General features: G+C 40.4%; 1 protein-coding gene across 1 annotated transcript in view; it reads right to left on the bottom strand.

Annotated features, from left to right (window-relative positions):
- Nucleotides 1-23660, bottom strand: part of LIMCH1 (LIM and calponin homology domains 1) — a 188482-nt gene that overhangs the window by 47769 nt on the left and 117053 nt on the right. Inside the window, exons 6-16 of the mRNA XM_030492195.1 lie at nt 23318-23428; nt 18615-18810; nt 14008-14257; nt 13058-13330; nt 7385-7675; nt 5846-6100; nt 4188-4532; nt 3152-3475; nt 2356-2589; nt 1108-1356; nt 157-192 (exon numbers count right to left, since the gene is read on the bottom strand). Coding sequence (XP_030348055.1) covers nt 157-192; nt 1108-1356; nt 2356-2589; nt 3152-3475; nt 4188-4532; nt 5846-6100; nt 7385-7675; nt 13058-13330; nt 14008-14257; nt 18615-18810; nt 23318-23428 — 2564 coding nt within the window. The remainder of the gene's footprint in view (nt 1-156; nt 193-1107; nt 1357-2355; nt 2590-3151; nt 3476-4187; nt 4533-5845; nt 6101-7384; nt 7676-13057; nt 13331-14007; nt 14258-18614; nt 18811-23317; nt 23429-23660) is intronic.

The following is a 23660-nucleotide window of genomic DNA, read 5'->3' as shown; positions in this document are numbered from 1 at the left end:
GCATTCAATTTTTCAGTGCTTGTCTGAAAAATTTATTTGCTGGAACACTGCAAAATAATAATGAGGCATCAACTGCGTTTTAAATTAGTAGAAAGACGGGAAAGCATGCAGTGTAAGTTGTTTAAAATAGAATCTTGTGAACACAAGACAACTTACTCTGCGTCATCAGACACAGCAGTTCTGGGGCCGAATCTACAAGACCAAATATAAAATTAGAATGTTGATAAATATATTAAGCAGTAATTGCAACTAGATCCATACAATTTGGGTAACTGTCACTTGACCATCGAACCTGTACTAGTAAAGCTGACCAAAAAAATCATACTGATCAGGAATTGTGTATTCAGCAAAAAAGACTTACCTAATCATCTGGAGGTCAAACTACATAAGAACACCACCCATCCCTCCCTGACCCCATACTAATGCCCCATTATAAAAATCTGTTGAAGTATACCTAAAATGGGTGTAGAAAATAGTTATTGAAAATATATATTAACATTTACATTAAGTGCCACGCATGCGATGAATGGAGACAAAACAGTTACATTCCACAGCAGTGCTCAGAATCAGCATGGAAGACACAAATATTATAGGCAGAAAGTGAGCCACAAGATTTCTTTTCTTGTTGTTGCTGGGCTTTCTTTGGGGATATGTGTGTAGCTGAGCAAAGGTACTGGTAATACACAAATCAGTGTCATTCACCTAAGTGACAGTCTTGTTTAGAGCCATGCAAACCACATACTTGTATCTGGGATTTATCATAAAAGAACATCAAGTACAAAATTGACACTGCAACATTTTCTAATCACAGAGAAGCAAGAGACACACCTCTAACTGAGCAGAGTCCAGTTGAACCTCCGCTATTCATAAACCTTTTTTGCAATTCAACATAAACTGTAATCAAATATTTCCTTTCAGTTAGCTTTCATTTCAATATTTCAAAAGAATATGCATTACACATCTATTCTGTTTGTTTCCAGAAAGTGTATTACTGACATACAGTATTTTAGTTTGGACTGAAAACACACCAGGCAATGCACAATCTGAATTCTGAAGTGTACACACAGGGGTGTACAAGCTGCGTGATTCACACCATAGAGAGCTCACGTTTGCAGGTGCTCATCCTTGGATGACAATGTTTCCGTTTTGTTTTCCTCAGGAACCTCCTGAAGCTTAAACGTTTGACCAAGGTGGACTTCATTTAGGCTATCTTCACCCACTTGGGCAATACAAATAGTCTCATCTTGTCCTGCAGGAGGGAGACTGCATTTTTCCTGCCCCTGCTGCTGTTCTTGTGGCAGTTGTGTTACAAGTTTTCCAGAGCGATTAATGCAGACTTGTGGACATTTTTCAGGCCTAGTGATCCAAAGGCAGCAGTGCAAAGAGATGTATTAAGCAACATTTGAAAAATCACATATGCATAATGAAAATCATAACTGTAAGTTAACAAAAAAACTCAAACAACCAAGCACACCCACAAACCCATATACCTCATCGGTGACAAGCTACCTGAGGCAGGTGCAAAACCTGTAATTTTAATAGAGTCAAATGCTTACAGTTCTATTCCTCTAAGTCAGAAACATAAACTGTCCTGCATACCACCAAAGGTTAAAGTATTAAGCACATATTTTAACTAAGCTATTAAACTTAAGGTCAACACCAAACCACTGTTTAATTCTATGGTACATGACAGTTTTTCTTCTGGCTGAGCTGTACACTAGTTTTTCACCTGTGCATGCATAAGCACATGGATACCTGCCTCCTCATGTACTTTGAAGAGGCTGATGAATAAGAACCTTTCCGCTCCTGCTTGCATGTGGCTCAACCAGCCAACAACAACTGTTCAAAGGCTTAAACTGCCAACTTCCCCACATAGCCTCACGCATCTGAACAAAGTGCTTAGAAAGACACCAAGCATTATGAGGAGGATCTCGGATTTCCTGTTTGGAAGCCACTGGCACCACCTAAACCACAGACAAGCATCAAACCTACCATATCCAGCACTTCTATTTCTAGCTAGAAACATTTCTAATTATTAGCTCATATTTAACCAAAAATATATAACCAAAATATTTAACCAAAAAAGAAACTTTTGTAAGCATAACACAATCTTGCTATCTATACCCATGTCCACACGCTGTTAGAATTTTGCATCTAGTAGAGCTCTGTTCTGAGTCTTTACAGGGCTCTACCAAAAGGGCCAGAAACCCTGCACTGCTTTTTTCTGGGCAGAAAGTCGGCACAGGATCCAGGACAAGCATGGCAGAAACCGCTGCTAGGCCAACAACAACTCTTCCAGATCAAGAGATCTTGACAAACAGCCACAAGGGAAAGAAAGAAGCACAGCTTTCTTACCTTCTAGTTTTCTTCTCAAGTTCTCTAGCTGTGCCCTGCTTATTCTCCTGCTTTGAAAATGGCATGGGAAGGAACTGCTTAACACTGGGCCCAGGCTGTTTTAGAAAAGCTCCAGTTCTTCTAGCCAACATGTCATCTCTTTGTGGGTCTGGAAATTTCACTTCGTCTTCTGTTCTGCTGCTCTGTAGCTGAAGGATTTCTAGCTGTTCTTGGCCCTCTTCTCGTGTGACAGTACTGCTCAGAGAGACAAGCGATACTGTTCCATGATAATGCTTACTGGAGCAGCCTAAAGGCAAGTAGCTGCTCAGGCAACGTGGAGTACTGTTACTCAAAACACAGTTGCAGAGTGATGGACAACTAGACATCTTCAGCTACAGTGCAGGGAGTGAGGAAATTATGTTGAACACACCACACTTATGTAGGTGATTTGTTAGAAGTTGGGGACTGCATAAAAATGTATGTGAGGAACTATTCATCTCAAAGCTGGCATAAAAGTCTGGACAAAGCACCACGGATTGCAAAAGAAATCCCCCCAAAAGATGAAAGACTGTTTTCATGCTGAACAGCAATTAACAACTGAAGTACTTAAACATTATGAAACAAAACAGACTGTTTTATGTTCATAGGATACATTCTTGTAAGTAATTTCAAAAAACAGAACACATGCCATGATGAATGAGTAAAACACATCTTTAAAAGCCATGTGAAGAATGGAACAACACTGCTGACTGATCCAAGCTAACACCACACACAAACCAGGCATGAAGCTCAGAGGGATCAGCTTCTGTTCTCTGACCTTTCTGCTTCCCACGGAGTCTTCGAATCCTTCTCATGAGCTACTGCCTCCCCTTGCTGCTGCTGCAGCAGATGAGAAGCTACTGACAGGGGAGGACAATGTATGGGAACAGGACTAGTGATACGCCTCTGAAAAGTTCCCATCCTTCTAACCAACATATCATCTCTCTCAATGTCTGGTAAATGTTCGTCGCATTCTTCCTTGGTGTTTTCTTGCTGTTTGTTCAAACCGCATGGGGTTTGTTTCTCAGAGATGGTGTCCGAAGTTGGGACAGGTGATGGCATTCTCCTGCAAGAGTCATCTGTACCTGACTTGGCTACCTCACTAGTGATGAGATTGAGAGGAAGGGTGAGATAGACAAAACATTCTCAGACCAAATGAAAGGTAAGAAGAGGAGTCCTCCACCTCAGTCTGCAGATGTTTTATAAATACACAAACTTAACTGAATGAACTGCTTGCTAAAAGCATTCATTAAAAAATCTTGCTACAGCCACAGACTAAGCGATTAAAGAAAAGCCAAAGAAATGTAAGCTCTGTTAATACATTAACTTCCCAGAGCTGTAATTCTTCACCATATAAATGCCAGAAACACAGAGCACTAATACACTCTGGTTTCAGCATTACATCTTCAAAAAGAAAGTAAATCCATTAGGTTTTAAGAAGGTATTTGCTGAACATCAGTAAGGCCAGCAAGCTGAACAACAAATTCTTAATGTGCTGGAAGCAGGCAGAGCAAAGCCGCTGGAATTCAAGAAGCAGAAAAAGCTTGAACAACAGCTCAGACTCTGAGACACCAGTGATTTCACCGCCCATCAGAAATTTTGAGGCAAGCTCTCAGAAGACCTTTGCACAGCATTGTTTTGCATAACCCTAAACATGTTAAGATACTGTGAAGGCGTCAGATGACTTCTGAACAAGGCCGTGCACATAAACAGCTCTTAGGTCTGCGCTGCAGTCCACCCCCATGCAGATCAGCATCTGGCAAGAACAGGTCTCATTTCCAGCTCAGCAGTGCTTCATAAGCCACACCAAATACCTGAGCTCATTCTGTGGCTTAGATATTTCATCGCTGTGTTCAACAAACCCGAGACTGCCAACAGTGGTTGAAGGAGAGCTTTCAACACCAGAGTGACTTTCCACACCATCTTTCTTGTTTTCCTCTTCTGTTCTGCTCTTGGATGAAACTCTGCCAATAACGAGCTTGTCCCATTTCTGTTGATCAATCTCAGTCACTGGCCCAAAATGCACAAACTTCTGCTTGGGACTACCAGCCTTTTTATTTGCTCTGGCTTTGCGGACAGCAAAATCATCACAGTCTGCTGCTTTCACTGGGATTTCAGCTGGTGGCACAGTGTCACTGGGACATTTGACATCTTCTTCACTAGTCAGAATGAGGAATAAAAGAATCCCCCCAACATGAGACCCTGAATAATGCAAATTAAATGCTCCTAAGGTTCTGAAGGGGTTTTATTTTTAAAATGCAAGGAGAGATACAAACAGCTGTGGTATACTGAGGCCCAAATGACAGATAAAATCTGATAGAGATACTGCAGACCTGTTGGGAAAACTGGGAGCACATCCATGGAAGCTCTTCCTCAGGAGGAGCAACACAGAACACAGCCAATTCCAGACTCAGTTCTTCATCCTAAGAACCTTCATCCTAAGCCACAGTTTCCTTATCTGTTCACACAGACCCCGGCCATGCGGAGCTGCACAACACCAGTACTCCTACCCTGTCATGCTGGAGTTCCAGCAGCATGAGAGCACTAGCAAGGCAATTCACTCATCCTAAACCAAGGGGGCTGAGTCTTCATTTTAATAAAACACCTCAAAAGTAACAGAGAGACTACTAAGATCTTTGAGACAAGAGAATGACTGAGTTTTGATAGTTTGTATTAGAGCTAAAATTACATACAGTAACCGCCTTGTTAGAAGAATGCCTAAACAGATGGCCACCTTTAATTGGAAAATGGCACGTGCCTAAACAGGAAGGCTAGGAGTAGATATCCTTTCCTACTAGAGTCACAAATCACCTGCATACATTATAGCCCATCTCCATAGAGAAATAGCTAAGAATAAGGGCTTTATACTGGCTCCTTTTGCAGAGGTTTGGTTTACAATAAGAGCACATCTACACCATATAAGAAAGTTCCTGAAACCCCTGCTGCAGTGACAAACAGTGCTGGTGTATTTACTCAGCACTGGAGTACAATGCCATGCAGATATATTACCTCAGGTCTCAAAAGCAGCAGCATAGCCACATTAATGCAAAGAGATGCTGATCTTCAGGTAATATCCCTAAGGTATAATGTCCCAAGTCCTGAAGATAGCTTGGTTAGCAGCAGCGTTGTACTACTGTGTTAGTGGTGCCACTTGGACATTTGTGCTGTTCAACTTCGAGCAGCTTCAAAGCAGGTTGAGCTACAAGCAAGAGAGACCTTTCTGACATGATATTCAGAGTGTCCACCAGGGAAGTAACCATGAAACTACTACAGTGCTCTAACTGATGGATACATTTTCATCTCACGATAGATAGCATCCCTGTACAGATTTTGTACTGGAAACTGAAACAGGTAAGGACTGGTTGTCATCAAGGCATTCTTCAAGTTTAAAACAACAAGCACACACATTGGATTGTGACAAACTAAACATGCTTCCCAGGGTGCCAATCCTGACCATTGGCAGAAACCATACCTGGGCTCCCCTGACAGTTTCAATCTTTTCCAGGTCTTCAGATCTGCTTTTGTTATAGAGGCATTCACAAAAATTGCATCTTCTTGTAGCTGAGGAAGGGTGCTTCGAGATTTCTGTTTAGCCAAATCATGTCTTTCAGTATCAGGCTCTTTCACCTGCTGTTCCTCCTCTGACTCAGTCTTCTCAGTTTGCAGAAGTGGGTTTTCTTTGCTTGTTACTATTTGCCTTACTGATGCCATGTGCACCCGTCTTCTTCTAATTTAATGCACATTCCAGTTCAGCAAGAAAAGATATTTCAAAGGAGCAATGATAAATCAGTGTCAATAGAAGAGATTCAGAGCACAAGAAGATAAAACTGCATTTGTAAGATTAGTTTTACATTAATTTTAGGAAATAAACATTTGAAGTTGAAATCTCTCATCTATGCTACCCTGCTCATGCACTGTTGAGACCACTTCTTCATCTGACTTCTATTCCTAGCAAGAAAAATCTTAACGTTATTACTGTAGTAAGCATTTCTGCAATAAGCTTTCTCTTAAATAGTTACAAATATCTCATTTTCATATTATTAGCAAAGTGATTCAAGTTTTGCTCGCAAACATACTACAGAAGTTCTTTGATCTTAGAGTCATGTCATTAGCATTAGAATATTAAAATTTGGTTATGTGCTCTTCAGATGCTGTGCCAAACTAGTCATTAGAAAATGGTAATGTAATCAAATTCCAGCAACTGAAGGCACATATTGCATTACTGAAAAGAGCTACTAAATATTAAGAGAAGCTTTCTGAATATATCAGTTATTACAGTCAAGGTCCACTGTAATGTGTAGATAGTGGTTTTATCTAGGATCACTTCTCTTTGCACAAATAGCACAAATATACTTGTTTCCTGAAGAACTGTGTCTAGTAGATACTTCTGTTCAGTGACTTCTTAAAGGTCTGTATCACTGAACAGAAGAAAGAAGAGATTTTTTAGGCTGAAACCTTGTAACCCATGCTCCATTGCCAAAAACAATGCTGTATAAGAAACGTTAGGACTATGTGCAACTATGTGCAATTCAGTGCAGTATAGCAGGCATATGTATTTGGTGCCTTAACTAAAGCCTTATCTATGTTTTATGCAGGGTATTAGAAGGGCATTAGATAAAACAAATGCATGCAAAAATATGCATTGAAAATGCTCAGCAAAAGAGATGAGATGCAGAAATATATCTTCTAAGTTTATTCTCTGGTACTCAGGCTCATGAAGTGTCTCATAAGCTTAGACAACAGAATTGTCTAGTTAATGTAGTCAATGTTATTTACACTCACAGACAGTTTATGCTTCTGGTCCTGATACTCTTAACAAAAAACCCAACCAGTTCATAATCTACATCCCTTTTGTTTGTTTGTTTGTTTCATTTTACGATAAAGCCTCTGCATTTATTTTACCCTCTAGGTTTTTTTCTTTTTTGTAGCCAAAACAACTTTAGTCCTACACAGCAATAAGCCATGTGAAATTAAGCATTATAATAGAAAGAAAAAGACCATGAATGCACACCTTGCATGTTCCAGCTTTTCCACCTGCAATGGCTTTTTAACATCTTCCAGTTTACCTTTATCTTTACTTGTATAAGGTCCAATTAAAAAGGAGTTAAATGGAACTATATGTTTGGGTTGATTCATTCTGGCTCTCCGGGTGGCAAAGTCATCCTTTTCTAAATCAGGAATTCTGCTGGATGCTTCATCTTCTGAACCAGAATCCTTCCCTTGGTAACATGTCATGAAGGGATTGTCCTTGCGAAGGATGATGTCTGGGATGCTTCTGTTGTCTTCACGCGTTGGCTTTTTACTGACACAGAGCAGAATTAAATAAAGCTCTTGATGCATCAGGGGAGGAGAGGGCAGTGGCAGCACTCATCTCCAGGTCATAAAACAAGCACAGTTATCACATATGCTCGAGCCTGCTGTTAGATTAGGCAAGCCTTGCTATAAACAAAACTTATCATGTACAAGTAACAAATCCGCAAGGACTTCACACAAAAAAATCAGCATTTAAGCTACAGCCAGAAGAACCAGTAAGAACTAGTTTAACATACTAGATGCAGTGAATGTAGTACTGTAAATGGCAGTATTAAACTTCTTGAACACTTCAAACAAAGAAAGAGATTTGGTGCAAATACCTGATCCCTGGCCAACATTGCTGAATCCTAAAATATCAGACATTTGGCACTTTTTCTTCTTAATGGCCCTGTTCTTGTAAAAGACCTGAATAATCACTGAGGCTGCTTGCCCTAATATTCTTAACTGCTTTTCTTCTCACATACATCCATGCTTGATTCTTTCCCTAGCTAACCTTCCCTTCCCCCCAGAATAAGCCCTCTATGCCAATGCTGACATACAGTAGCTACCATGATAGCACCAGTACCCAATGATACTGGCATTCTCTGGAACACACTGCCATCTGCTTTGGTCAGAAACGTGACTGGTACCGACACAGCCTTGATGTTACTGAAGATTACAATAAAAACCCTTGACAGCTGGTGCCCAGAAAGATTAAGCTTATTTTAACTTGTAACAGTCAATACTCTTAAGCAAACTGAAAAGACAGATGGCAAGAGCTAGGCAACTCTCACGTTTAAAAGTGAAAATTGTATTTATTGATAATTCAGAAAGTTGGATATCAAGTAGTACACTGCTCCATGCAGTATTTTTGTAGGCTGCAAATATCTTGCATTTCCTTTTATATAGCGCACCTTGCTATACCAAGGGAAAAAGAGAGTATCACAAAGGATTAAGCAGACTAACATTAAGAAAGAAAATCTAAACAGCAGGGGTTGCTCCAAGTGTCTCTAATATTTAAAAAAACCAGCAGTGTTATAATTAGCTGGTTTTTAAAGCATTTTAAAGCCTTGCAAGCCTCCTATACACACCACTTATTTTGTGGCCTCAGCTACCCTTTCAAAGTACTGTTGAACAAAGTTGCTGGAGAAAGTTATGGGGAAGCCATAAACCACCCTCAACAGGCCAGCCTGGCTCAGGCTCAGAGGACAGAGCAGCAATATGAATCTGCCTGCCTTCGCCTTGCTATGTTGCAACGCACAGGAACCCCAGTTATCAATGTGGAGAGCTTGCTCTCAAATTAGCCAAAGGTAAATTCTTCCTTGGATATCTCTGGAGGACCGAGATTTCATTTAAGGCAATAGACAAAACCGGCCGCTGGTGCTCCAAAGGGAACTGCTGCCCCTCTCCCTCATGAGCATCTCTGTTCACACCACCTTCAGAAACAGCTGGAATAGATGTCTCTGAGCTGCTGTACACTTCACATACATCCTCCATCAGCTAGCTTCCACTTAAAATGACACTCTACAACAGTCTTCCATTACTCTTTCTTCCATAAAGGAATATGGTAATAAGTCTGTTAAGTATGTTGACTCTTGAACATATCAAAATCAACAGCCCTACGAGACCTTCTTCAGGTTCAAATTTCACTGCTGAACAGGTATATTACATCACTCAATTCTAAAACACAGGCTATCAATACACAAGCATAATTTGTCCAAATCCAATTTGCTTCTTAAACCTGCAATACAGTAAATACAAGATGACCACCAGGGAAACGGTCTGACTTTCCATTCATGGTGTCCTAAGACATCTTTGCCCACTACAAGAATTGGAAAACTTTAGGGAAAATACACTGATCTAAAGCAGATACACTGTGCCTAATGTTTTAGGCACAAAGGAAAACAGTTATCTAACAGTCATATACGCTGGGACTTCCTCTCCCAAATAAGCCAGGGTACATATAGTTAACGTCATTTTTCTCCCAAATAAGCCACGGTACATATGATTAACTTGATTATTTTTTCTTTTTTTAAATCAGACTTTCCTACTGGTACCATCACCATTTTCTGAAATCTAATAATTTGGAAATAGTTTTTCAGAAGCCTGGACATAATGGGCATGTATAAAATAACACAACACTCCATTAAATCTTGCTTATATTTACTTCTTAATTGAAAATCATTGAATATTTATTGAGCTGGTTAGGTTGAGGGTATTCTTTATGCTTTTAGTTTTTAAGAGCTATAACCAAGTGATTATTCAGAAAAAACTGCTGTATTTTTCAATCTCATATCCGCCAATCCTATTGAAGCTTGAGAGCATCAAATGTAGCATTTCTGAGAAGGGTGATTTTGGCAACAAAGAAATAGTGAGTTATAATACCCAAAAGAGCAACTATGAGTCATTGTAATGAATAACTGAAGAACTTTGAGCTTTTAGTATGTAACTAGACTTCAGCTATCAGTTTGTAGGTTAAGTATATTTTCCATTAACTTACATTTTGTTTTTAATGGAATTGGAGATGAGCTGTGACATTTTGGGGTCTCCTGAATCAGTTTGTGATGTTCTTGAAAATGCTTTTTAAGGCAAATTTACCATAGAGATAGCAAAGACTGTAGATCTGAAGCTTGCAATGGATTGGAATTCCCAAAAGATTTGCAAATTGCTCTTGTATACCCAGCTCCAGCCCCTGCAGAAACAGCACCCAGATCTATGCTGGTACAGCAGTTGTGAGACTCTGGGCGTTTGCACTGCCTTTAGCAGGGTCTCATACAGGCCTGAGGATCCTTATATAGCATTTTAAAAAAATAAAAAGGTTTTGCATGCTTATGCACTGTCAAGAAATCCATGTCCCTTCTGCAACGAACATGCCAAAAATGTTTGCTCACGTTTCTCTCTTAGATCCTCCTCTCCATCATCTATTACAACACACCTAATTATCCTCTTTTTAGGGAGTCTCCATGAATCTCCTTCTTACCTTTCAGATAGCACAGCGTAAATAAGAGACAGATGCAGACAATAAGCAAGCAAGGAGGATCACACGTGAATAAAAGAACATGCTATAAAGAGACAATATGCTCCTTCGGGAAGGGGGAACGTTTTTTGGCATGCATTTGTATAACATCTAGTTTAATCAAGCCTTTTCCGGGAACATGCTACATCAATGGAGATAAGTACTTAGATTCCAAGCAAAAAATACATTTGCATACAAGTTCAAATCCTTCCTGTGCTGGACCCAGAAAGGTCCCCTACTGAGTTTCAGCTTTAGGAACAATTAGATGCCCTGTAGAACTCAAAGTCACAGTAGGTGTCCTCCAGATGTCAATATGTTGAGAGGAAGCAGCCTGTAAACAACTCAGAGGAACTGGAATTAAACTGACAACCTCAGGTAAAATAAGAGGCTTCTATCATAGAGAGATGAGGGAATAAGGGTGAAAGAAAAAAATAATCAGAATACAGAAATCAGATGGAATGAGAATTGCCCAGTGCAATTAGTGCATGGAAATTTGAACTTGATGTCAAGAAGAAGAGAGAAAATGGAGAGGTTCAAAGAACAAGGAATGACAGTGAGACATTAAGAAAGATGATTAAATGGCTCCTTTGCATCTGAAACCGTCACTACTAAATTCTTCCCTTCTCTTCACCCACCAGTCTTCCACTTACACATACAAATAATTTTCCTAACAGACCTCTGACCCCAGTGCCTTTTCTGCTGTGTTTTCCAACAATCCCCAGGAGCAGGCTCCTACTTCACTATGGTGCAGCTTAGGCTACAAAGCTCTGCTCTTTGACCCTCAGCTGGAGCAGAAAACCAGCAGCTCTTCCTTTCTCCAGCTGCCAGATTCCACAAGATGCTTCCACTGAGAGCCAGGAAGGAAAATGGCTTTTTGTTGCTCCTCCCTTCTCCTTCTGTCCTGTCAGGACAACAGACTGTGCAAGGAAAGAGGAGAATCAATTTCCTGCCAAAGAACCACACATTTGATCACGTGCTCTCTTCATGGACATTAAGACAGTGGATCAAGCACAGAGTTGGAAAGTGGACTCTTAATGTGGTGGGCATTCTCCAAATGCAAATAGCGCTATTTGTTGTGCACTGCACAACACAAGCTATTACTACTTTACTACCTAATGTACACTACTACCAAGGCTAATACTACAGCCTTGGACTCAGAATAGGATTACGCTAATATTCTACCAGTTTATGGATTCCTGATTGAGCCTGAAGGACTCATTTATGACAGACAGTAGTTCTTTGTTAGTATCTGGCATTGTTAAAGTAGTTCCCCAAAACCATACATAAACACTGGTTCATAACAGCTTGACAGCAGTGAAGCAAACCTGAGAAGAGGATATATGACAGTGTATATACTGTAACCATTTTATCTGCATATGACACACCTGCAGACAAGCTTCACTCTGTCTATAAACAGGCTCTATCACATAAGAGCTGTACTTTTTACTACTACATTTCAAAGTCCAGACTATAGATCAGCATCTGATAAACTGCTCACTGTCGAGAAATTCACCCTGCAATCCGAATTAAAATGTTTTGGCCAGGAGGAGATTTAACACTTCCCCCTTATCCAAATGATTTTGATCATTTATAAGAGTCTAGTCTTCTGACATGTTGGTTAAAACTCTGCTTTGCAAGCCATTCCCATGAGAAAAATGAGATTTGTCATGAGGATCTGATATCAGATGATGGAAAGGCACAGGCAGTGAGCCTAGCCATCATTCAGCTTTTGAGTTAAAGAACAGGAAATAACGAAATTGAACAACATCCAAAAATAAATAACACAGGTAATAAGTGAATAACTACTGATACTCCATGCCAAAGTCAGTCAAATTATGATTGCGGAACTATGCCTCCATGCTTTAACTGGTACATGTGTTAACAAGCACTTTACTTTTATAGTTCCTGCCATTAAAAATAAATGCATCATTTATTGACACAGCTAAAATTATTAACCACCTAAAAAGTGTAGTTCAGTAAACTAAGCCATCCCATTGGCAACAACTGAAGTAAGTTTCAAAACTTCGCCTAAACAAGACATTTTTAATGTACATGTATTTTTTTATTAAATGCAAGAAAGCATTAGTGGAAGGTGACAAGTTGTCTGTGTAGTAGTTTTCTTGGAGTCTGTTTACATTATGCTTGTAAGACGATACAATTTCTCAGCACAAACGCAGTTAGCATCATACAACTCTGCAATCCACTGCTGTCACACCACAAGCCTTTCCAGACCAAGACCTTCACTAGTAATTGTGAGTGCTTAGCAGACCGGGTTTTTGTTAGGAGAAGTGAAATCACAGCAGATCGAGGAAACGCACACTTCGGCCAATCCTAAAAATGTGAAGCATGCACAATTTCCCGCACCGCTGGGCTAACCTGCCATAGCGCTGGGCTGCTGACATGACCGTAATGCCAGCTTGCTCGAGCCTTCTTAACTTTTTCATCTCTTCTGCATTTTTCCCCTTGGATGCTGATGTTTCTTTAGTACTACATGAAGGAGACTGGTCTACGAAGTTTCCTTCATTTTGATTCAAACCTACTTGACTTTTAAGGGAGCTTGCCTCAGGAGCCATGGAGCCCACTTTCTCTTTTTCACACAGTCCTGATGTTTCATTCTGTTCTTCTTCTATTGTTTCAGGGTGGGGTTTGCTATTGAATTATACAAGGTTGTTTAATGTATGCTGTGCCTGGACCACATACACTTATTTATTATAAGCATATTTTGTTGATATCAAGACACCAAGTGATATTCTGATAAATGATGTAGGAAGAGAATTATGCTCTTTAATAGAAATTGCTTCTTAGGCCAAATCAGAAAGTGAAGTATCAGTTGAAAAAATCAGCATGCAGAAATACGTTGTCACAGCAATATAAACTGTACTGGTGTATAGAATACAACATAAAAAGAAATTGATTAAAAAAAAAAAACCCAGAGCAAAAATGTTACCTATTTTGGTTGAATACATCACACGTTACTTACAAGTATCATTTGTCAATGAGTAACTGTCTTGAGAACTGAGACAGATCATCCAGAACATATTTGTCCAGCCATGGGTTTGAGTCAACATCCATGGTATTTATATTAACCAACATCTTTGTCAAACACAAGCTATACATTGCATTGTATGGTAAATAATGACATCAAGACGATGATTTTCCACTTTCTGCTTTTCTACCACCTTCGCCAATTGCTACAAACAATTTATCCATACCATCTCAACAAGAGATTTATTACTGCTTCATATGGCTTATGAAAATAATGAAAATTAGGCAAGTGGTAAAGTATCATCACTGAGGAAGGGAGAAGTTGGACAGGCCGATCTTACCTGAAAGGTCTGTCTCCTAGTGGGGAAGTTGCTGTGCTCCAGCTCTTTCGGTACTCTTCCCGTTCAGCTTTCTTTTTCCGAAGTGGAGCAGGTACGTAGAAAGTCTGATTGCTCTTGTTCGGGAGGTACTGGTTAAAAGGCACAGCTGATTTAGGTTCACCGTGTGAGGTCCGCCTTGCCAACATATCATCTTTTTTCACATCTGGCATCTTTCTGTGTGGCAGGTCAGTTTCCGAGTCACTTCCTCTCCCTAGTGAGAAAGGAGAAAAAAATTCCCTCTTGTTTTCACTTTCAGCCATTTTTGAAAAAAATTTTAAATCACAAAAGACATCACCAAAAAATTACATTTAGCATGTGAGCACCAAAAAATGAGGCCACTTCTACCTGTATTTGCATTTTAAAAGCAGTCACTGAAGGTAGTAGCCATAATATCTACACGCAGAGTAAACTTTTTTTCCATCAACCCTTATATTCTTCCCCTGAAAAACTCATCTTTAGCTACAGGTCAGATAAAAAACCTCAGGGTCAGATTAAGCCCGATTTACCAATCACACAGGACGGCTACAGAAGCTTACCTGACTAAAGCCCAAATGTCTCCTAGTTGTACCTATAGGTACGTTTGACCTCATTCACTCTCTTGAACCCAGACTTACATATGCATAGCATATGCTCAAGCAAAAAAGGGCTGCATGCCATATATTTACAGAATTACAGGAATCTGTGGATGTTTCTACACACACATATTAACGTCAATCTGAATGCACACAGCATCAGATTTTGATCAAAGACAGTTATTCACTGACTTTGATCAAAATCTGAGGACAAGCATCTGCTGCTATAAACTATAAAACTCTCTCCAGTCTCATTGGTTTCTTGGTCAATCAGTCTAGCACACTGCAAAACAGTCAGAGGGACTTGATCCTCAGATGGAAAAGTGCAAGAAGAGAGGGAAGGGGTCTCGGGATTTAGAGGTTAGATCAGGATCGCAAAGACTGAAGAATACTCGCTGGCAAAGAAAAGAAATAAAGCGAGAGAGGAAAAATGAGGGTTACACAGAATACGATCAACAGAGCTGAGTGACTGCTTATTTTGTTCAAAATGTTTGTTCAAAGCCTCTTGATATTTACAATCCATTTTGGTTGGGTTGGACTTTTCCAACTTGAAAACAAAACTCCCAGTGGTAGAATACCTTAAAGAGTATTTGCAGTGGAACTGCCCTCATAGGCATTTTGGAAGGCACTTCATAGACATTCACTAGATTCTCTGAACCATCATGAGCCTTTTCAAGTAATTCACAACGAAGCTATGTAAATAGTTCTCTCCCAGCAGTGTAACATCACCGCAGGTCCTGGTTTGATGAGTGAAATGGAGCCATTTCTCCCACCATCATTCAAATCTGCTCCCTGCTTTGGAGCGCTGGATGCCTCTGGCCCTTGGCCCCTTTGCAACACTTGCATATGCAATAGCTGTTCACCTTATGGGGGTGAGGGGAAGCCACACAGGTTGTGTCCTCTTGCTAATTCACCACACTAGTAAATTACTAGCTAATTCACTGAGCTATCTAACGAACAACTGAAAACAAAATCATAAAAATCACAAGTAGCATGTGTGTATAATTCAAACTGGGGGAAGGAAAAGAGGTCTAAATATGCTAGGAATGTTATTTGCAAAGAGCTTTTGCAGCAGATTGAGCTATTCTATGTTTGCTTGGAGAGAGATGAAGAAGGGTGAAAGGGAACAGCAAGAAAAGACAAGACACAATGGAAATGAGCTAGTTAGACAAAAACCACAATGCACTTTTTGCCAGTAATCTTTTGCTTAAGCAACTTTTGTTAACAGCATATGATAAGTAGCACCATGACTGGTAACCTGAGTCTATATCTAAACAAAAAGTGGAGAGACAACCACAGAATCACAGACGTCTGAGGATAGCTGAGGTTTGAAGAGCTGTAGTATCATTAGACTGAGCAGGGCCACAGAGTAGCTAAAAGAAAATAAAGATCCCTTACTGTTACTTGGAAATCTGTTTGCTTTTGACTTTGTCCTGCTCTTTATTTTTGTATCACATCAAAACCAGTCTTGAACCAGCAGACAGGAATGCTGGAATAGATAACTACAGCAGCAGAACAGATTCCTCTCCCTCATTACTGATGTATCTACCAGCATCCCTAAGTTGAGTACTTCAAAGACAACATCTTTATTTATTCATATTTTACTAGCGAAATTATTTTCCACTCAAATTTGCAAAAAAGCACTTGAATCCAAAGTACTGAATGGAAGATGCAGCCGTGCTCTATATTTACCTTAACTTTGTTGTTCTGCTTTTCTAAGTAGAAGAAGCAGCAGCTGCCAGTTTCCACAACCTGTAACAAGCAGGTACGCACTACAGACACGCACAGATCCTTCATACAATGATCCATGTGCAACTGCTGGCCAAGCAGAGGATTTTATTCATTCCTGAGTACATTAGCAACTGTACGGGCAGGTCAGTCTGCAACTCTACTGTGTTTTAAACAAACTGTTCTGCTTACCACTAGTTTTGTTTGCTTTTTGCTAAGGGACACCAGAGCAGTTCCTAAACAGTGGGGTTAATCACAGATACGTTTGTGAAAGTAGTATTACTTATTACTTCCACCTAAACTAATCATCACCTTAGGATCACTTAAATCATCTTCACTCCTTTATTTTTTTTTTTCCTTCTAGGATAGGAAGGAATCCTAATTTTATTTCACTATCATATGATTGCGTTTATAAAGCTCCTATCTGAAAGAAGAGAGGAGTAATGCAAGCAGAACCTTTTCTTCTATCCAGCTTTTCACATACATTATTAAAAACTACATGCAGCTGAGTGAAACACTGGCCTGCTGGGGCCACAGAAAAGATTTGACAGAAAAAAGGTCAGCCAAGCTACACCTCACCTGCAACTCTTAGAGGAGACAGCTGTGAAGTTATGGCAAGAGCAAGCAGGGAAAATAGGACGCATTAGAAAGGGCTGGCTGTCAAGTCATACGTGCGCGCACATCTGCATGCACGCTGGGTCTTGGATATGCTTAAAAGACTAATTTTTGAGAAAAATATTTGTATGCTTGCTTCTTATTTTGTGTTTGTTATAGACTCAAGAATGTGACAAGATAGTATGTCTTAGCTGTGGCAACCAACCAACCACAAAACCTTACTAAAATCTGCTAATAGGGCAGCAGCTGTATTAGGAAGCAGCTACAGGGTGTATGTAACTGGCTGCCCACCAGCTCCAAGTAGGCAGCGACACTGGACACTCCTTGATCACCCAGAACGGAGCAACACGTCTTAATTAGGACATGTGAGGTGTTTCTATTTGCCAACATCACACTTCGTCTCATTTGGGAAGGCAGAAAAATATTTCATACACTAGAGGCTGTGCTCTGCTCAGTGTTTGAGGGGCACAAGGCTGCTTCAGGGAATCAGCCCCAGTAGCTGGTTCTGGATGGTCAACCAGCAACAGCCCCAGTACCACAGGCCACTCAAAATAGCAGCGCAGATCTTAGCCCTACTTTCCCACAGCTCACTCTTGATTCAGCTGTGATACCAACTCTCCCTGACAGCTTTTCAGTTTTAAGGAGTTTCCATTCACCTCAGGAAACCTCTCATGCGCCCGGTTATGATTAGTACTAGTTTCTTTCACGCTGCCAAGAGCAGTATGAACATCTGGTTCCTACCAAAAAGTCTTTCTGACCTTCCTTTTTAATTTTTTTTTTTTTAATTAAATAAATAACATTACAAAGCAGAAGTGATTCATGTGTGGAACGTAACTTCATCTGATGATGAAGTATGACCGATTCATCCATTCATCGGGAATGTAACCATGCAAAGAGAGCCTCAATCAAGCATACTTTTGTTCTGAACTAGAATTCTGATCCCAACAGGTAACCTAAGTGCATGCTCCACACCTACCCCTAGCAAATCACCCCTCATCCAGCATGGTGAGTTTACAAGCCTCTGGAAGACTCTGGGAATCAGACAAGGAAGGCAGAGAAGCAGCACCCCTTCTGTAAGCTTAGAGCTGCATGTCTTCACTCAAAGGTGTACAAAGATGGCCACAGCTCTGATGCCAGGAGCTATTAATATACAGTTTTCTAAATATCATGAAAACAAATAGGATATTTGGTAAAATGTTCTACATCGGACTTCAAAACTCTGTAAAGCTTCAGACATTTCCAAGATATTTCTGTGTCATTTTCTGCCCACGGTTTGCTTAGGCAAACATTTTATTCACTTCAATATTTCCCTTGTTTTGAGTTTTATTTCTTGCTCCAGATTAGTTTATAAGTTCAAATGAGTCTGCATAACATCCTCTTACACCATAACCCAGAAAAGCACTCTTCTAATCATAAAATTATACTGCAATGACGTAACTCATTTTCCAATGCTACACTATCCTAACTGAGACAGACTTCAAGTAAGCTGTTGGCAAAGTCATCTAAACCTCAGGGAGCATTTACTGAGAAGTTCACCCACCAGTCTAGCACAATTCAGAGGCTGTGTCCAGCTTCTGAATGGTACATTTGCTCCATAAATGTTGCTTATATATCACAATGTTATGCACGTGCCGCACTGTGACCGGTACTTACCATCACTGCTCCCTCTGAGCACTACATCTGGAGACGGTGTCTGCTGCGAGCGGGAGCCAAAGGAGTCCAGACTGTCAAAGGAATCATCTCTGCCATGGCGAGGTGGGGAGAGGGAATCGCTGCGTTCGGAGTCCCAGCAGTCTATATAGCCGCTGTCACGAATGCTGCGCTTTGGGCTCTCAATATCCTCTGTTTCCTACAGGGATGCACAGCAGGTACCTCTTCATATAGAAGCCACTGACATACCCATGAGATCCATTACACATCAGACAACAAAGCATCTTCCCAAATATTAAAATATCTTCCCCCCTAAAAGGATTTCCTTATTTTCTTCCCCTTCAAAAGTGCAAGCTTGCAATAAACCCCAATTTTATGCCGATTCAGAGAAAACCCCAACTCATCAAGATTAGTAGAATGACCTGAGAAAAAGTTGCAATAGGCAAGTTAACGAAGTGATCAAAACTGAAAGTAACCTGAAACTTGACTTGTCGTCCATAGTCCATAGCACAGGCAAAGGCACTACAGTTTTAACATTGTGCTTGCATCAGGTTTAAGTCTGCTGCTTTCCAAAAGATCCCCCCCTCCCCTTGCCCATCTATTGTATCTGGCTGGGACACCAGCAGCCAGCATTTGTTGTTGCTGCTTCAGCTCGGCAAAATAATGAAGCAGTGTGCCCCAGCCTCCCTCTACCTTGAAGAGAAATTCCTGTTATGAAAGAGGGATGTCTTTCTCAAGCAATCAGCAATGAAAAATATGCAAAATGCTTTTCCTGATGCCTCAGAAGAATTCAGTTGTGCTCTTTACTCTTTGCCAGCTCCTGGCTCTGGGGGATATGAAAGCACTTGTAGCTGACCCACATGTTCAGAGCAGGGAGAACAATGGTTGTCTTTGACAGCCCTGTGATTATAAATTCTTTCCAGTGCAAGCAGCACATACTAAAACACTGAAACTCCAGCAGAGGAAAAGGTCAATAGAAGCCATCCTCACCCTTGCATTATAATAAATCCCTTGTTTTAGAGAGTGTCTTAACATTAATTACAATCACACAGGCTGAGAAAAAGCAAAAATAACTACTTTTATTCAAAGATAAATCTGGTTTTTTCTCCCCCGACAGTAAGTAAAGTCAGAGATGTGGGTGCCATTATCAGACTGACATTTTGTGACCCAAAGAGGCTGGAATGTGATTTTTTTTTTTACTTTTTTTTTTCCCCCCACAAGCATTTGAATATTAATTCCTAATTACGAAGCACCCCCTGCTTTCCACTAGCTGGAGCACAATGGTTATGTTGAGCACAGCTCCCACTCTCTCTGACTGCTAAGGTTTTACCGGTTACTAGTATTGCCAATGAAAGAAAATCAATCAGGAACATCACAGTACACTACAGTGGGCCACCTCCACAAGAAAGCAGATTTGCTGAAGAAGTGATGGAGAGATGAGAGCCCTGCATTAACACGGCTTTCGTGCTGGAGAAGAAGGAGGCTTGAAGCAAGCCTCAACGTCCTTCAGACTTTTCAGGAAGAGGGCTTAATTAGTGCCACTCACTACTACTCTGCCAAAAAAGTACATCGAGGGCAGCAGCAAAGGTCACCTAAGGCGAAGCTAAACTGTGGCAATGTCATTAAGTAACCTCACTGCAAATTGAAGTGAAAGTGTTTTCTGAAAACAAGCAAAATGTATATATAATAAGTTTGTAACTAAATGCTATGTAATTGCCTTCCCAGTACTGCTTAGGGAACTAAAATACTGATAGAAACACTAGACAACAAAGATCCGTCTCCCTGAAATCTACAGGAGTCACACACATCCAAGAACAAATCTAAAAATCCTATCAAAATCCCGTTCGTGACACGATCCAAAAATCTTTTAAAAATCCAAATTCCCTAAATCCTCTCATACCAATCAGCTATTCTCAATCCTCAGGCACACTTCCATTTTCCTAAATTACTGAATGACACAGAACTATTCAGCAGCTACAGGGACTTAAATTTGGGCAAAAAGCCCCATCCTGCATTCACTATCTCTTGGACTTTGAAAATAGTCCAATTGTGAACTAATGAGTTCTGCAGACCCTATTTTCAAAAGCCTGTTGATGTTAATTTTGCATGCCGCCCACCAGGAATTAGGAGGCAGGCACCAGGATGGGATCCTAGACTTCTGTAAACGTGTTCTTTACAGCCTTCCCCTTGGCAAAGCTACTCTCCCAGCCCAACGCCGTCTCACAGACAGCTACTTGTCCTGCCTTGAACAAACGTCATCTCCCAAATGTTATCAATGGGAAAGTGGTTATCTGCAGGACTGATAACACCGTAACACGACACACAGCAGCACATTAGCCTTTCATATTATCTAATTACATACACTGTGTGTGACTGAGTGGTAGTAAAAGTGTGATTGTCAAATACAAGATGTGTGTCTCCAGGAAGTTCCACCCACCAAATATAATCAAAAAGCCATGGATGTGCTGTCATTGGGAATTTCTAGTTTAAAAGTAAAGAAGAATGCATACCCAAATAGTTAATGAAATTAAAAACAGAGCAGCATGAATAAAATTAGAAATGAATAGCCCTTTCAGTATGAGAAGTAGAAAAAGATGAGCCTGAGACAACTTACATCTGAGCTGGTTTTTGATTTGCTTATTAAAAAAGGAGGGCAGAGAGGATTTATAACAGAAGAACTAAACCAGACTGAATTTATGGTCTATTTAATTATTAAATTCTGTGGAAAAAAATGCCAGTAGAGAATGTGATAAAGTGTCTTTTCATCACTTGAGCTCAGCTATAAAGAACATCAGAGTGTTGCACAGCATGATTAACATGTTCTATTTTACAACCAAATCCTCTTCAGATGCAGTTACAGACAAGCCCAAAATTGCCAGTGGGACATACTGCAGCAGTGCAGGAGTAGGGAGGTGACCTTAAAATAAGTGACCCTCAATAACAGCACCACCTAAACAAGACTTCTGAGGACTGCGAAGTGCTTTGTTTTTACATTAAAGGAATATATAGCTTTGAGATTTTACAAAATCTCTACTCTGTTCCCAGTTCCAACATCTGCAACAAATCAAGTCCAGCCTCTTGCTTTTTCCTTGACCTGCCGTGCTCTGCACTGCCCAGCCAGGCACCCCACAAGCATCAGCTCCCTGGAGAATGCTGCCTTTCAGCCCCAGCCTACTTCATCCCACAAAAGAGCTCAAGAAAAGGACCTCCAAAATGCTCTGATGATTTGTTTGATGGGTAAATGTCACCTGGAAAAAGAGGGGTCTCATGCTGAGAGTTTAAACATTAAAAGATAAACCATGATACTGTGCAGCACTAACTTTATAACAACCTGCACCTTGGCAATTTTTCTGTGCTAGCTCCCTTGTCCATTTTTTTCACCTTTCACAGACTCTTTGGAGTGGGGACTGCTTCTTCCTCACATCTTCTATTTGGAAACAACTCAAGCATTAACTTTATCTCTTTATTGCTTAGGCTCAGTCATATTACTCATGAGAGCTGAAGTCCCAAGTGATTAACGCAGGTCATTTCAAATGAAGACCAAAATAAACCTCTACAAAGAAGGATGTTCTCTTTTCGTCTCCATTTCCACCTGCTTGTTCACAGGAACTGGGCTCACAAACAGGGATTCTACCCATTTAATTAAGGCTCTCTGGTCCATCTAGGGTATAGGAGCTGCTATCAGTCAGCCAAGTATTTCTTCCTCTCCGGTGGCAATCCGGTGCTGGCCTTCTGAGATCCCAGGATGAAGAACTGCAGCTGGTGCAGATGCAGTAGCACAGAGCTCAAGGAGAGTAAAATGAATAGTGTCCCATGGTTCCCAAGGCCTACTGCCTGTGGTGATTTGGCTATTTACATGAGATGGGGAGGAAGTAGCAGGCACAAAGATCTCTGAGGACAGGAGAACTATCTGCATGGCCTTTCATGAGCAGTATGTCCAACACATGGAATGCTAGCACTGGGTGCTGCCATCTTCTTACATGCCTGCTCCTTGCCCCTTCCTTCCCCAGTAAATTCATGCTTGGATATCAATGCTAAACATTACTGAGTTTAAATATCTCATGTTCAGGGCACGCTGGAGCACTCAACCACAAGTCTCCAGACTACTGCAGAGCAATCACAACTCTTCCTTTCCAACAGAGCTCAGCTCATCATAAACCACCAAATATGATTTTAGCAAGAATTTAGAGCTTGGCAAAACACAGATTCATCATAACTATGCCCTTGGTGAAACATAATCTCCTATTTTTACCCTTCAGCTTTATTTAGATACTTTGGTTTGATGTTTTATGTTGCAACTTAAAAACAAAAGAGCTGCCCATGAGACTGACTGTTTTAAAGGAGAAAAATCTCTGCTCCTCTGCTATCTCGCTTCTGAGTCTCAGCTCTTCTAGATGAAATCTGTGTAATAAATGAAAATAATTCAAACCAAAACATATGGAAATGAAGATGACAGAGCCACATGAAAACTCTGAAGCCCTGTTTGACACCACATGCTGCATCACTGATATCGCCATGGAGTCGGCTGCCAAAGTAAGTCGTGTTCATGGCTTCATAGAGTCAGAAACATTTTTGAAGGAGGTAGGGGTTTAGCAGGTAATTTGTATTCCAGCCCACCACTTCTCTCATATTTAGCAACAAACCGGTTATTTATGCGAGTAATAAGTCAAATGAAATATTTCCATTCCCAAAATAAAAAAGGATACCTTTCTCATTTGTGCCAGCAAACCTTCAAACTCCTTCAGGTTCAGGGTTGATCCACTATATGATGTGCAGTTGTTTGCTGCTTTTCCTAGCCAATAAATGGTGACTAACACCTGCAAAAGTTAATATGAATTAATTGAAGCCATCTACGCAGTCACTTACCTAAATCTACTTCCCTTCAGCATCTGTCATTTATTCTAAACTGTACAGTGGCATAAGACTTTGTTATACACAAAACAGAATTGAAAGTGTCTGTCAGTGGTTAAACATAAATGCGTCGGCTAACTATGAAAATTTAAACAGTCCTACAGAATATGTAACTTAACGTATTATCTTTCTGGTATT

Source organism: Strigops habroptila, chromosome 7 (genome assembly GCF_004027225.2).
Source record: "Strigops habroptila isolate Jane chromosome 7, bStrHab1.2.pri, whole genome shotgun sequence".
Classification (NCBI taxonomy): Eukaryota; Metazoa; Chordata; class Aves; order Psittaciformes; family Psittacidae; genus Strigops; species Strigops habroptila.
The sequence above is the reverse complement of the archived record's forward strand: the minus strand, read 5'-3'. Positions and strand labels throughout refer to the sequence as shown.